Source organism: Oryctolagus cuniculus, chromosome 14 (assembly GCF_964237555.1).
Source record: "Oryctolagus cuniculus chromosome 14, mOryCun1.1, whole genome shotgun sequence".
NCBI lineage: Eukaryota > Metazoa > Chordata > Mammalia > Lagomorpha > Leporidae > Oryctolagus > Oryctolagus cuniculus.
In genome coordinates, this window is record NC_091445.1 from 76,455,607 (window position 1) to 76,470,253 (window position 14,647).

At 39.4% G+C, this 14,647-nt stretch overlaps 1 protein-coding gene across 10 annotated transcripts in view; it reads left to right on the top strand.

The window, feature by feature from the left end:
• The window catches only part of DDX4 (DEAD-box helicase 4), a 113,460-nt gene that overhangs the window by 29,829 nt on the left and 68,984 nt on the right, over nt 1-14,647 (top strand). For 7 of the 10 annotated variants that reach the window (XM_002714040.5, XM_070056903.1, XM_070056902.1 and 4 more), the window contains 4 exons: nt 498-575; nt 5,811-5,888; nt 8,808-8,858; nt 12,242-12,301. In XM_002714040.5, the coding sequence (XP_002714086.2) occupies nt 498-575; nt 5,811-5,888; nt 8,808-8,858; nt 12,242-12,301 (267 nt within the window). The remainder of the gene's footprint in view (nt 1-497; nt 576-5,810; nt 5,889-8,807; nt 8,859-12,241; nt 12,302-14,647) is intronic. The other 3 variants (XM_070056904.1, XM_070056909.1, XM_070056905.1) reach the window with 2 other exon arrangements.

The window sequence follows — 14,647 nt, forward strand, 5'->3', positions numbered from 1 at the left end:
GCTGGATTAGAAGTGGAGCAGCCAGAACTCTAACTGGCACCCATTTGGGATGTTGGTACTACAGGGGGTGGCTTTACCTGCTAAACCACAGCACCAGGACCCATATTAGTATGCTTTCAAAAAAATAGGTGCTTTTTAAATTAGGATCAAAATTGACTGGGTTAAAGTCTAAATACAGAGTGTGCTCTGTGCTTATTTCTCCATGTCCTTGACTATTCTGAGTATTAACAAACTTAAAAACTGTTTTCTATTCAATCATGTGATTAAAAATTGTCTCCTTTTGATTTTAAGTTCTTTCAATGTGATATTTAGTTGTTATTTATTTCTGCTTTGGAGAACCACATATTCATATTTGTAGCTCATTTTTTCCACTAGGCTCTTTATCTTTTATTTCTAATGTAATTTTTCTTTTGCCGTGTGTGGCATATTAAAAGGCTTAAAGTTTGCATACTGTCTAGATTCTTGTTTGTATTTACTTCAAAATGTTCTTTTTTTAGATATGGATGATGGACCTTCTAGAAGAGATCATTTCATGAGGAGTGGGTTTGGCTCTGGGAGGAGCTTGGGAAACAGAGGTAACTATCTTTTTCTTTCTAACCTCGTATGTTGAATAATGGAATGAAGAGGCTGTTACAGCTGTTTGTTACAAAGTCAAGTCTGTTATAACTCAGTGTATAGTAGATTTCGTTTGGGTAATCAAATAATTTTTCAGATGTCAAAGTTCTTTTTGCTATTTTTTAGTTTTTTGGGATAGTAGGGAAGTTAAGTTGATGAGACATGTGGGTTAGAACAGATGGATCAATAGTTTGGGACAGATGCTTCACAGAGCTTCTTAATTTGTTGATTTCTAGCAATTGATGTGGAAAGAAGTTTTCTAAAACTTAGAGATTATAGTGAAAAGGACTTGCTTTTTGAGTCTTGAAAAGACAGTAGGGGGAAACATTTCTGATAACTCATTAGTATAACTCATTAATATTAAATTTAAAAGATTATGGTCCCAAACTTGAATTTTTAAATTTTGCTTTTAGAACACTTAACTTAAAAGATAATGGCATAGCAGAATACCTTCCTGTGGTCCATTTTTTTTTTTCTCTTTTGAAAGGCAGAGTTAAGGTAGAGAGACCTTCCACCTGCAGATTCACTTCCCAGTTGGCTCAGCAGCTGGGGCTGGGCCAGGCCAAAGCTGGGAGCCAGGAACTCCATCATGCTCTTCCATGTGGGTGGCAGGGGCCCAAGTACTTGGACCATGTTTCTCTGCTTTCCCAGGCACATGAGCAGGGAGCTTAATGGATCAGAAGTGGAGCAGCCAAGACTTGAACTAGTGGCCATGTGGTATGCTGGTATTGTAGGCGATGGCTTAATTCATGCTACAATGACAGCCCCTGTGGCCCATTTTTAGAATTGATATTAAAATGTTAAAAATATTGTGCACTTTTAAAGTACAATAACATTATTAGCACTTCAAATTAAGTTTATTTAAAAATCCATATGACCAGTTATTTCTTCTAGTGGATGACAAAGCTATATTTGGTAGTTTTAAATATAAATAGCCTTTACCCTTGAATTTATTTTTTGAAAAAGTTTATTGATATTTCCAGGTATTTTCATAATCATTGGGAACTAAAATTTTTTTGAAAAAATTTTCATTTATTTTATGTTGAATTTATTCCCAAGCCGTAAGTTTTTGTTTCTTCAGTTTCTTCTGGGATTTCTTTTTTTTTTTCTTTACCATGACACCTCCTCTTCTTCCTCTTCTGGTTTAGGAACAGTGTGTTCCTTTTCAGGGAGGATCATCTCAGTATGGCAAGGGGTGCTCATGTAGCGTTAATTCAACCATGAAATCTGTAGGTACGATGATGTATCTTGGGTGCTTTGTTCATCTGGATATGTTCAATAACCAGAGAACCCACTCCCAAACCCTTAAGCTCAGCATTGCTTTGCATCTTTAATGTGTGCAACAGAAATTCATTTTGGGCCACCCACACTTTTTCCAGCCCCATTGTTTGACCTGGGCACACCTAACATTTTAACAATGGAATGGTGGGTGGCGCCGTGGCTCACTAGGCTAATCCTCCGCCTTGTGGCACCAGCACACCGGGTTCTAGTCCTGGTCGGGGCGCCGGATTCTGTCCCGGTTGTCCCTCTTCCAGGCCAGCTCTCTGCTATGGCCCAGGAGTGCAGTGGAGGATGGCCCAAGTACTTGGGCCCTGCACCCCATGGGAGACCAGGAGAAGTACCTGGCTCCTGCCATCGGATCAGCGTGGTGCACCGGCCGCAGTGTGCCGGCCGCGGCGGCCATTGGAGGGTGAAGGAAGACCTTTCTCTCTCTCTCTCTGTCTCTCTCTCACTGTCCACTCTGCCTGTCAAAAAAAAAAAAAAAAGAAAAAAAGAAAAAAAAAATGGAATGGCACACATTGCTTCTTTAATGTGACAGCTTTTAGCTACTTGGTGGCTTTTCAGATAGCCTGGATAATTTCTCAGATGTTCTTAAAGTGAACATGAAATTTTGAACTTGATTTGCTTGGTTTTGTGGGGTTTTCTGGGTCAAATGAACCATATTCTTAGATCATCAGAGATTGCTTATAGGAAGCGCTGGAAACTAAAGGTTGATGTGTCATATTTCATTTGAAATTTGGAAAACTTAGTTTTGAATTTAAATAAAATGAAAATTTTAATTTTGTATTTGAAATCTTTATTTATGGTAATAATATTCAGATTTGAATATATTTTGTTTTTCAGGTATGTGTATTAAATAAGATGAATTGCTGATTTGGACTTTGTAATTGTGCTAAAAGATTGAAATGTGAATTGCATTTCCCACGTAAGAAATAATAAGCACCTTAATATTATACTTGGGACTATTAAAGTATTTTGAGATATAGTACATGAAAAAGTTATGGGATATTTTTTCATGCAGACTTTTTTTAAAAATGTCTTTTGAATAGCAGATGTTTTTAAGTTTTTTTTTTAATATTTTATTTATTTGAGAGGTAAAGTTACAGACAGTGAGAGGGAGAAACAGAGAGAGAGGTCTTCCATCCATTGGCTCACTCCCCAAATTACCACAACAGCCAGAGCTGTGCCAATCTGAAGCCAGGAGCCAGGAGCCTCCTCCCAGTCTCCCACGTGGGTGCAGGGGCCCAAGCACTTGGTCATCCTCCACTGCCCTCCAAGGCCACAGCAGAGAGCTAGACCAGAAGAGGAGCAGCTGGGACAGGAACCGGCACCATATGGGATGCCGGGGCCACAGGTGGAGTATTAGCCTACTGAGCCACAGCGCTGCCCCACATGCAGACCTCTAAACATTGTTGAATAAAGCCCTTTTCAATGAGAAAGCCATCACATAGATTTTTACCATGAACTTTAACTTCTATAGTTTTAGGTTGAAATGCACATTAAATTTCTGATCAAATCCCTGTTGAAAATTAATACTTTAAACAGTTCTTACTGCACTGCATGAATTCTCAGAAATTCATAGACCCATCACTTCTCGGCCTTTTGGCTAAGATCGAGTGTAGAAATTCATAGACCCATGTTTATAAAACTTCCTTCCCTTTATGATTCAACTAACATTTTAAAAAGTATTATTCCTCTTTATTCAGTACTTTTGATTCTTAAATTTTTATTTAATGTTTTGAAAGGCAGAAAGAGAAAAATAGATATTGTACATCCTCTAGTTTATTCCCCAAATGCTCACACCAGGTGAGGCTGGGCTGGACAAAAGCTGGGAACTGAATCCAGGTCCCTCATGTGCGTGTCAGGGACCCAATTACCATATGATGAGCCATCATATGCCCTCTCTCAGGGTATGCATTAACAGTAAGCTGGAAGTGGAAATAGAGCCAGGCTTGGGGTCCAGGTATTCTGATAGGGGATACAGGAATGCCTGGTGACATTTTAAATACTAAGGCAAATGCCCACTGGTAACATTTTATTTAGTTTTGATCTCTGATTTTTTTTTTTTTCAGTAGAACTCACATACCTGGTTATTGTTCTGAAGTTGTATTTTTTTTTAAGATTTATTTATTTATTTGAGAGGCAGAGTCACAGAGGGAGGGGGAGACAGAGAGGTCTTCCATTTGCTGGTTCACAAATGGCCCCAAACGCCACAATGGCTGGAGCTGAGCTGATCCAAAGCCAGGAGTTTCTTCCGGGTCTCCCACATGGGTGCAGGGGTCCAAGTACTTGCCCCATTTCCTGCTGCTTTGCCATAAGCAGGGAGCTAGATCAGAAGTGGGACAGCTGGGACTAGAACCCAGTGCCCATATGGGATACCAGTGCTGTAAGTGGAGGCTTAACCTCCTATGCCCCAGGAAGTTGACTGTTAATTCCTTATAATTTAGCATAATATGGATGAGTTTTTCATGTTCGGTGAAGTGTGGCTAAGTAGTTTTAATTTCTTAAATCACATACATCTTTAAAATCTGATGAAAATACTCATATTTGGGCATACATAGTCTTGCATGTGCCTTGAGGAATTTTATAGATCTCCTTTAACTCCCCTGTACTCTAGGATATTATGGAGATGAGTAAGACAGTCTATATTGATTGCCAGTAATGCTTTACTTTTTCCCAATGCTGGTTTAAAGGGTCAGTTTATGCTGCTTTACATATATTTGCTTTTCAGTTTTTTTTTTTTTTTTTTTTTTGACAGGCAGAGTGGACAGTGAGAGAGAGAGACAGAGAGAAAGGTCTTCCTTTGCCGTTGGTTCACCCTCCAATGGCCGCCGCGGCCGGTGCGTTGCGGCCAGCGCACCGCGCTGATCCGATGGCAGGAGCCAGGAGCCAGGTGCTTTTCCTGGTCTCCCATGGGGTGCAGGGCCCAAGCACCTGAGCCATCCTCCACTGCACTCCCTGGCCACAGCAGAGAGCTGGCCTGGAAGAGGGGCAACCGGGACAGAATCCGGCGCCCCGACCGGGACTAGAACCCGGTGTGCTGGCGCCGCAAGGCGGAGGATTAGCCTAGTGAGCCGCGGCGCCGGCCGGCTTTTCAGTTTTTTTTTTTAATGTAACTGTACTACTTGCCATCCAGTCTCTGCCTTTAAGATTCTTCATTTAGTGATAAAGAAGCACAAGGAAAGAAATATGAGGGTAATTCCAAAAGTTCATGGAAAATGAAACTAAAAAGTATTTCTTTTGGTGTAAAAAATTTTAAATCCATGTGTAGTTTTTCTCTAATATTTCCTTTTTTTTGTAAGATTTTATTCTTTTTGTGGCTTACTAGTATTTCATTGTATATATACACACCACATTTTCTTTTTAAAGATTTATTTATTTATTTTTAAAGATTTATTTATTTATTTGAAAGTCAGAGTTAGAGAGGAGGAGAGGCAGAGAAAGAGAAGTCTTCCATCTGCTGGTTCATTCCCCAATTGGCTGCAATGGCTGGAGCTGAGCTGATCTGAAGCCAGGGACCAGGTTCTTCTTCTGGTCTCCCACACAGTAGCAGGGGCCTAAGGACTTGGGCCATCCTCTACTGTTTTCCCAGGCCATAGCAGAGTCGGATCAGAAGTGGAGCAGCCAGGACTTGAACTGGCACCCATATGGGTTGCTGGCACTGCAGGCAGCAGCTTTACCTGCTATGCCACAGCAGTGGCCCCTGTAATAGGTATTTTCTGTAAACTTGAGGAACCCGTATGTTGCTGAAAAGACATACAGGCAATGTGCTGTGGAAATGTGGAAGAAGGATTATTACTGGATGGCTGAAGGAGGACTTGGCAGAACTGGCCTTCAGCCCAAAGATTAGTTAGTTCCTAGTTTTTGATGATGTTCTTTACTTACTATATTAGAATTTATCTGCACTTTTTCAGATGCTGGTGAATCTAATAAGAGAGAGACTACATCCACTGGAGGTGGTTTTGGAGTTGGAAAGGGTTTTGGAAACAGAGGTAATTATTGACTTAAGGTGTCTTAAAATGAAAACTGGAGTGGCCCCCTGTTTTTCAGTTTCCTGGTTCTTATTTCCCTTTTATATACATAGAAAGTAGGTACCTTTTTGAGGAATTTATGAGGGTTAGAAGGGAATGCTTTCACTTGCTTCATCATAGTTTGAGCAGTAGCAGTATGTGTTGCTTTAAATGTGGCTGCTCTTTCTTTTCTTTCTTTCTTTGAGAGGTAGAGTTACAGACAGTGAGAGGAAGAGACACAGATAAAAGTCTTCCTTCCGTTGGTTCACTCCCCAGATGGCCGCAATGGCCGGAGCTACGCCAGTTTGGCCAGAAGCCAGGTGCTTCTTCCTGGTCTTCCATGTGGGTGCAGGGGCCCAAGTACTTGGATCATCTTATGCTGCTTGCCCAGGCCCAGGCCATAGCAGAGAGCTGGATAGGAAGAGGAGCAGCCGGGACTAGAACCGGTGCCCATATGGGATGCCGGCGCTTCAGGCCAGGGCTTTAACCTGCTATGCCACAGCTCCACCCCTTCTTTTCTTTTTTAAATAGCCTATGCTTGCTGCTACTGCAGCTTCTTTTTTTTTTTTTTTTTTTTTTTTTTTTTTTTTTTGACAGGCAGAGTGGACAGTGAGAGACAGGGAGAAAGGTCTTCCTTTTTGCCGTTGGTTCACCCTCCAATGGCTGCCGTGGCCGGCGCACCACGCTGATCCGATGGCAGGAGCCAGGTGCTTCTCCTGGTCTCCCATGGGGTGCAGGGCCCAAGTACTTGGGCCATCCTCCACTGCACTCCGGGCCATAGCAGAGAGCTGGCCTGGAAGGAGGGTAACTGGGACAGAATCCGGAGCCCTAACCGGGACTAGAACTCGGTGTGCTGGCGCCGCTAGGTGGAGGATTAGCCTATTGAGCCGCGGCAATGGCCGCAGCTTCTCTTAAAATTGAGTCATTTTACATGTGAATCCTAGTTGTTTCCTTTTTTTTTTTTTTTTTTTTTTTTTTGACTGGCAGAGTGGACAATGAGAGAGAGAAAGAGAGAAAGGTCTTCCTTTTTTCTGTTGGTTCTTCACCCCTCAATGGCCGCTGTGGCCGGTGCACCTTGCTGATCCGAAGCCAGGAGCCAGGTGCTTCTCCTGGTCTCCCATGGGGTGCAGGGCCCAAGGACTTGGGCCATCCTCCACTGTACTCCCAGGCCATAGCAAAGTACTGGACTGGAAGAGGAGCAACCGGGACAGAATCTGGTGCCCTGACCAGGACTAGAATCTGGGGTGCCGGCGCCGCAGGCGGAGGATTAGCCTGTTGAACCACGGCGCTGGCCAGTTGTTTCTTTCTTTATTCATGCCCCTCCATCTCCCAAGAGATCCATCTTAGACCTCTAAAAGTGAATTTGTACGCCATCTTTAGTTGAGCAAAGAACCAGTAGAAGTTTTGAATGCTTTTTCCATTAAGGACTTCAAAAAATTATAAAGCAAAACTAAGGCAGAGTTTAAACAATCAAAACCAATAATGTATAGGTAGAAGACTTTACCAAGCATTTTGAAAACTTAGCACTGACTCTTGGGAAGAGTACAGGGAGGAAGGAGCAGCTGTGAAGGGTGGTAGCATGTGGTCCTTTTCTCAAGCTACTTGAAAGTAAAAAAAAAAAAAAAAAAATTCAAAAATTAGATTTTTGTGGTAATATATTCTTTCTTTAGGAAGGATGTATGTATTTTGAAATGATAAATTTGCTCATGAACTGTTTTGCTTCAATTATATATTAAGTGTATGTGTTAATTGTACATTGAATTTCCATAGAATTTTATTGCTGAAAGGGTTCTTAGATTTTGTTGAATCTGAGGTGTTAAATTGCTTGATACACACAACCCATACACATTTTGTGTAGAAATTTAACATCTGTCCAAATAGTAATTGGCTAATCCCTATATTAAAATATATTTAAGATTTTTATAATGTACCTTAAATAATTGAGGCTTATCCCATATTGACATTTAATTTTAAGATATATAGAAGGGATCTTCAAAAAGTTCATGGAAAATGCATGTTATGAAAAAGCTGTACATGGAATACATGTTTATTTTCATTTTATGTGAAAGACAGCAATCTACCATATGCTAGTTAGATTGCTCCCCAGATACCTGCAATGGCAGGACTAGGCCAGCCCAAAGCCAGGAGCCGAAACATGCATTTTGACAGGGATCCAAGTATTTCAGTCATCCGCTGCCTCCAAGGGTATGCATTATCAAGAAGCTAGAATCAGAAGGGGAGCCAGCACTCAGAAGTAGGCACTCTAGCATGGAATGCAGGCCTCCCAAGTGCATCTTAACTGTGAGGCCAAATGCCTGCCCCCAAAATAAACTTTTTTATGAAGATATACTATTATTTATTTGAAAATTAGTACAACAATGATACACACATGCACATTGGCACACGCAACTCACATCTGCTAGATCTACTGGTTCACCCCCTACATGTCTACAGTGGTCAGTGCTGGGCCAGACTAATGCCAGGAACCAGGAACTCCATCAGGGATTCCCATGTAGGTGGCAGAAGCCCAGGTACTTGGGGTGTCCTCTGCTGCTTTGCCAGGTATGTTAGCAGGAAGATGCATCTCAGGTGGAGCAGCTGGGACCTGAACTGGTGCTCTGATAGGGGATGCTGGGGGTTGGTGTTGTGGTGTGGTAGGTTGGCCTCTGTCTACAATCCTGGCTTCCCATATGGGTGCTGGTTCAAGACTTGGCCACTCTACCTTTCACTGAATAGCTATGTATACAATTTTATGTGATTTGTTTTAAAGGAGCATCATAATAGTAGTTCTTGTAAGCTTGTCTTTTTTTTTTAAAACCACAGAGGTATAGGAAGTTGTTTTCAGAAATTTGCAATTTTTTTTTTTTTTTTTTTTTTTTTTTTTTTTTTTTTTTTGTGTAGGTTTTTCACATAACAAGTTTGATGAAGGTGATAGCTCTGGTTTCTGGAGAGGTAAGTTCAGTGTTTTGTAGTTACTTTTAAAAATCTTATTTCAAGAGTACATGCTAAAGAGAAATTAAGATTAAGCATCTTAGTCTGGTCCAGTTGTAATTGCTAGGATTCAGAACCTTATTCAAGAACATTACTGGGTTGTAGATTATAGATTCAGTCATCCTGATTTGGCCTGCCGCCACCTGCCTTGTTTAGTCTCTGGGGGTACAGTTTTTGAATGCTGTGCTACCTTAAGGAAAAGGGAGTAAATAGTGGAAAGAGCAAGTCAAGAATTGAAACTCCACTTTACGTGTGAGTACAATTTGGCATCTTTAGGGTCCCATTTCGATTCAGGTATTTTAAGAATGTGAATTGCTGCTTAAATTAAAGACGTTTCTGTCAAAGATACTTGCATTCTGGTTTATAGTAATATAGAAAATGATGAGAATAATGTAATAATTTCCCAATTTTGTTAGAATTATCTAAAACCTTAGAACTTATATTTAAAAAGCATCCTTGGTGATTCTGATGCAGCTTCTGTTTGGTAATTACTGATTTATGGGATCTTTGTAACATAGTCTATTTGGAGTTCCAGACTTGGTTTCTTGTCCCTTCCCTGCTTACTTCCTAGTCCAGTGATAGAAGAAGTTGCTTAATCTCTCTAAGCCATAGTTTCTTGTTATGTAGAATAGAGGCCATCCATTTTATAGGTTGTTAGGTAAACCAAATGAGAATGTATATAAAAGCACAAAGCTCAATACCAGACACATTCATAGTAAACAATAAAGGCTCTCTATATTTCCTATTTGAAGTTTGATCTTATTATACCCTTTGAATTCCAAAGTCCAATCTAGACTAGACCTGACAGTCTTAAAACCATTGTGGAATAAAGTGAGATTTTCATGTATCAAATAAGACTGTTTCCTACTGCCAATCTTTTTCTCTTGTCTCATTCAAATGAAAAAATACATGACATAGAAATAATGTTAATAATAATACCACCAGTTTTATTCTTTTCTATTTCTACTTACCTGTTTGTATTTCTAATCTTTCAACTTTTAAACTTTTAACACATTTGACACTCTTAAGATCAGTTTTACATATCCAAAGAACTTCCTTTCCATTTGACACTTGAGAGCTTTTGAACACAAATTCTGGTTTCTCATGGCACTTGAGAGAGCTTTTCTCCATGTAGAGGTTTGTTTTCTTCACATTAATCTACTTGTTTCTGTTTTATTCCTTATTCCTGGAAAATAAAAAATTATACATAGATTAAATTACTTCATTCTCACAATTGTTGACAAGGCTGGGTACAGGTTTTGGAATCAGGGTAGAAACTTTGGCTCTACAGAAATGGATAGTGTTTTATGGTGATCTTTCCCCACTCTCTCCTTTTCCCTGAATTGATTTGGTGTACTGATAATGATAAGCTCAGGATTTTAAAGCTGAACACAGTAGATTGGAGATCCAGATCATGGTACTAGCAGTTGCATTATCTTGTGTGTTTAGCTTTTCTGCATTTCGTCTTCCCTATTTATAAAATGAAGTTGATATCTGCTTAAAAGGTTTTTGCATTTAGAAAGTTATCACATACGGTATTAGATACATATTAAATTGTATGTTTTTTACATTATGCAATTAATAGATTCTAAACAATCTTGAATCACTATCACACTTTTGTAGTGGTAGACTTTATTTTCTATCTCTGCAGAGATCATGTTTCTTTTTTAAAAATAAACTCTCATTTTGAAATAACTGGATTCACAAGCAGTTGCAAAAATAATACAGAGGATTTCCACGTACACAGCATATAACTTCTCTTAATATCATTATTCTAGTTAATTTCCAGTGCAGCCAAAATATATTTGTTTTACGGGGATAATTGCCCAAGATTATGTAGGACTCCTTTCTTCTTGCCAGCCTCAAATTAATTAATAGGTTTTTTTCTTCAAGGCAATAAATATTATCATATTTATTTTCTAGGGTTAACCTTTCTAAAATAATTTCTTACAACTCATCTCCCTTATAGTTAACCCTACTTTCAAGAAAGTTGTTCTTAGATGGCTTTTCAGGAATCTTTTTTACTTGGTTACTACAGTTCAAATAGAGGCCTGTAAGTAGAGCTCTGGTCACTGTTTACTTTAAGACCGTATTAATCATTAAGTAGATGGATACTTTCACAGGAACTCAGCTAATAGCCTGCAAGCTGTTGAGTAACTTAAAGTTCTTAGATCTTAAAAATTGGTGTCATACACAAAGATCCTTTGAAACCATCTATGTATTTCCAAAATGTGACTTTTTTGGAATCTTCTTAAAGTTACATTAATAGTAAGGACTTTTACCTTTTGAAAATTGTTTATTCCTTATTATCACTCTATACTTTTCATAATATGTATCCCAGAGGGCCTGGAAATTGATTTTAACCAACTCTCCAGATAATTCTTAAGCAGGCTTCAATATAGTGATGCTCATACCACTAGTTAAAAACCCCAGTAATGTTACTTGTCAGTGTCATTAAAATCAGAGAAGCTAAAATACCTCTAAATTGTTTGATAATGATGAATGGGAGAAGGCTTGCATGTCTTTAAGAAAGCATCAATGTCTCAGGTTTGTTAAGAATGGTAAGTTACAGGCCGGCGCCGCGGCTCAATAGGCTAATCCTCCACCTAGCGGCGCTGGCACTGGGGTTCTAGTCCCGGTTGGGGCGCCGGATTCTGTCCCGGTTGCCCCTCTTCCAGGCCAGCTCTCTGCTGTGGCCCGGGAAGGCAGTGGAGGATGGCCCAAGTGCTTGGGCCCTGCATCCGCATGGGAGACCAGGAGAAGCACCTGATTCCTGGCTTCGGATCAGCGCAGCGCACCGGCCGCAGCGTGCCAGCCGCGGCGGCCATTGGAGGGCGAACCAACGGCAAAAAAGGAAGACCTTTCTCTCTGTCTCTCTCTCACTGTCCACTCTGCCTGTCAAAAAATAAAAAATAAAAAAAGAATGGTAAGTTACAGAAAAGTATCAAAATATTATAAATAGAGCAGTCATGTTTTGAGTGGTCTTCTGGACCACATTTGAGTACCACTTGATTACTTAATAATTTAAACATTCCTGAGAATATTTTTAATCAAGTTGATATTTTTGAAATTCTTGTTTTTGGCTTGTTTTGCTTAGGATAGTACTTAACAAATTAGTGGGTTCAGAATTATATACTTAATAATTAATACTGATTTGTATAAGGAATTGAGTCTGAGTAGGCTTTACTGTCTGTTGTTAAAGTCACAAGAATTAAAATGTTTGTTTTAACTTATAAAAGCGTTTACCTTGTTTTCTGATTTATCTGATGACAGTGCTACTCTTTAGCTATTTTGTCATTAGTTAATTTCTTTGGTGTTATTCATATGTTAAACTTTTTTTCAAGAATCTAATAATGACTGTGAAGATTTTCAAACACGGAAGAGAGGATTTTCCAAGAGAGGCGGTAAGGATGATATTTTAGAACAATATTACAGTTATGACAGACCAAACTGACAAAACTGATTTTGGGAGAGTTCATAGAAAAATTCTGATGGTGAAAATCTTTGAGAAATACATTTTCTGGTTTTAGTACTTGAATGAATATTCATTTCTACTTCCTGATGTCACTGGATGTTTTGTTTCTTTTCTAAGATCTCTAGTATGTGCTATAAATTAGAGAAGAAGGACAGTGTGAATCTTGGTCAGTCACAGTTGATATGAACTGGGGTTGACTTTGTCTCTGAATAGGGTTATTAGAAATTTGGGAGAGGGAAGAAATTGTAGATTATTTTTATTCAAGTCTAATAGTATTCCACCATACTCTTAAAAAAATTTTTAAATTTATTCTTTAAGGAATATAAATTTCAAAAGTACAACTTTAGGAATATAGTTATTCTTCCCACCATACCCGCTGTCTCACCCACACTCCCACCCCTCTTCCTCCTACCTCTCCCCTTGTCAGTCCCATTCTCCCATTAATACTTATTTTCAATTGACAGAAGACCATTTCTTTGCTAAGTAAAGATTTCAGTAGTTTGCGCGCACACACTTACACACACATACACAACTGTTTGAGAACTAGTTTTACAGTTAACTTTCACAATATAATTCATTGAAGGCAGAGGCCCTACATGGGGAGTTAGTGCACAGTGACTCCTGTTGTTAATCTAACAGTTAACACTCTTATGTTTGATGTCAGTGACCACCCAAGGTTCTTGATATGAGCTGCCTAGGCTATGGAAGCCTTTTGAGTGCACAAACTCCGTCAGTATTTGGACAAGGCCACAAGCAAAGTAGAGGTTCTCTCCTCCCTTTAGAGAAAAGTATGTCCGTTTTTGATAGCCATTTCTTTCCACTGGGATCGCTCTCACAGAGATCCTTCATGTAGAACATTGTTTTGCCTCAATTTCTTGACTTTCCATGCCTGAAATGCTCTCCTGGGCTTTTCAGCCAGCCCAGAAAGCCTTAAGGGCTGATTATGAGGTCAGAGTGTTACTTAAAGCTATTGTCGTTCTATGAGTCTGCTGTGTGGGCTGCTTCCCATATTGATCATTCTCTCCTTTTTAATTCTGTCTATTATTACTACCAGGCACTTGATACTATTTATATGATCACTTTAACAATTAAGATGGTATTTTCACCACTAAGCTTAATGGGATTTGGAGTCCCATGACAAGTTTTTAAACTGTACCTTTAGAAGTAAGTCCGAAGGAATGTATGTGGAACTATACAGCTTTACAGTTATAAACTTCCTCCTCCCTCTCTTATTACCACTCTTATTTTTAACTGAGATCTATTTTTAATTGATATTATACACATATGATTAACTCTGTGTTAAGAGTTCAACTTACAGTATGAAAAAAAAAGGAAAAACAAACAAACAAAAAAGAGAAACTGTTCCTTGACATTCAAGACAAGGGCAGCTCAAGTCGTCCCTTCTCGAAGTGTCAATTTTACTTCTACGGATTTTGTTTTAGGTGCTCTATTAGTTCTCAGAGATCAGAGAGAACATATGATATTTATCCCTCTGGGACTGGCTTATTTCACTAAGTATGATGTTTTCTAGAATCATCCACTTTGTTGCAGATGACGAAATTTCTTTTTTTTCAACCGCTGTGTAGTATTCCATAGTGTACATATCCCATAATTTCTTTATCCAGTCTTGAACTGATGGGCATTTATGTTGATTCCATGTCTTAGCTATTGTGAACTGAGCTGCAGTAAACATGGGGGTGCAGATAACTCTTTTGTTTACTGATTTCATTTCCCTTGGGTAAATTCCCAGGAATTGGATGGCTGGGTCATATGGTAGGTCTATATTCAGATTTTTGAGATCTCTCCATACTGTCTTCCATGGTGGCTTTATCAGTTTACATTCCTACTAGCAGTGGATTAGGGTAACTTTAAAATTAAAAAAATTTTTTTTATTGGAAGTTCTATGTGCTTTCTGTGTGTAGAGGTATCTTTCTCCAAATCAGGGAAGTTTTCTATAATTATTTCACTAAAATGCCTTCTTTTTTATTATTATTTTTAAAGATTTATTTATTTATTTGAAAGAATTACACAGAGAAGGAGAGGCAGAGAGAGGTCTTCCATCCACTGGTTCACTCCCCAGTTGGCCAGGAGCCTCTTCCAGGTCTCCCATGGGTGCAGGGGCCCAAGCACTTGGATCATCTTCTACTGCTTTCACAGGTTACAGCAGAGAGCTGGATCAGAAGCAGAGCAGCCAGGACTCGAACTTGTGCCCATAAGGGATGCTGGTGCTTCAGGCCAGGGCATTAACCTGCTGCGCCACAGTGCCGGCCTCCTA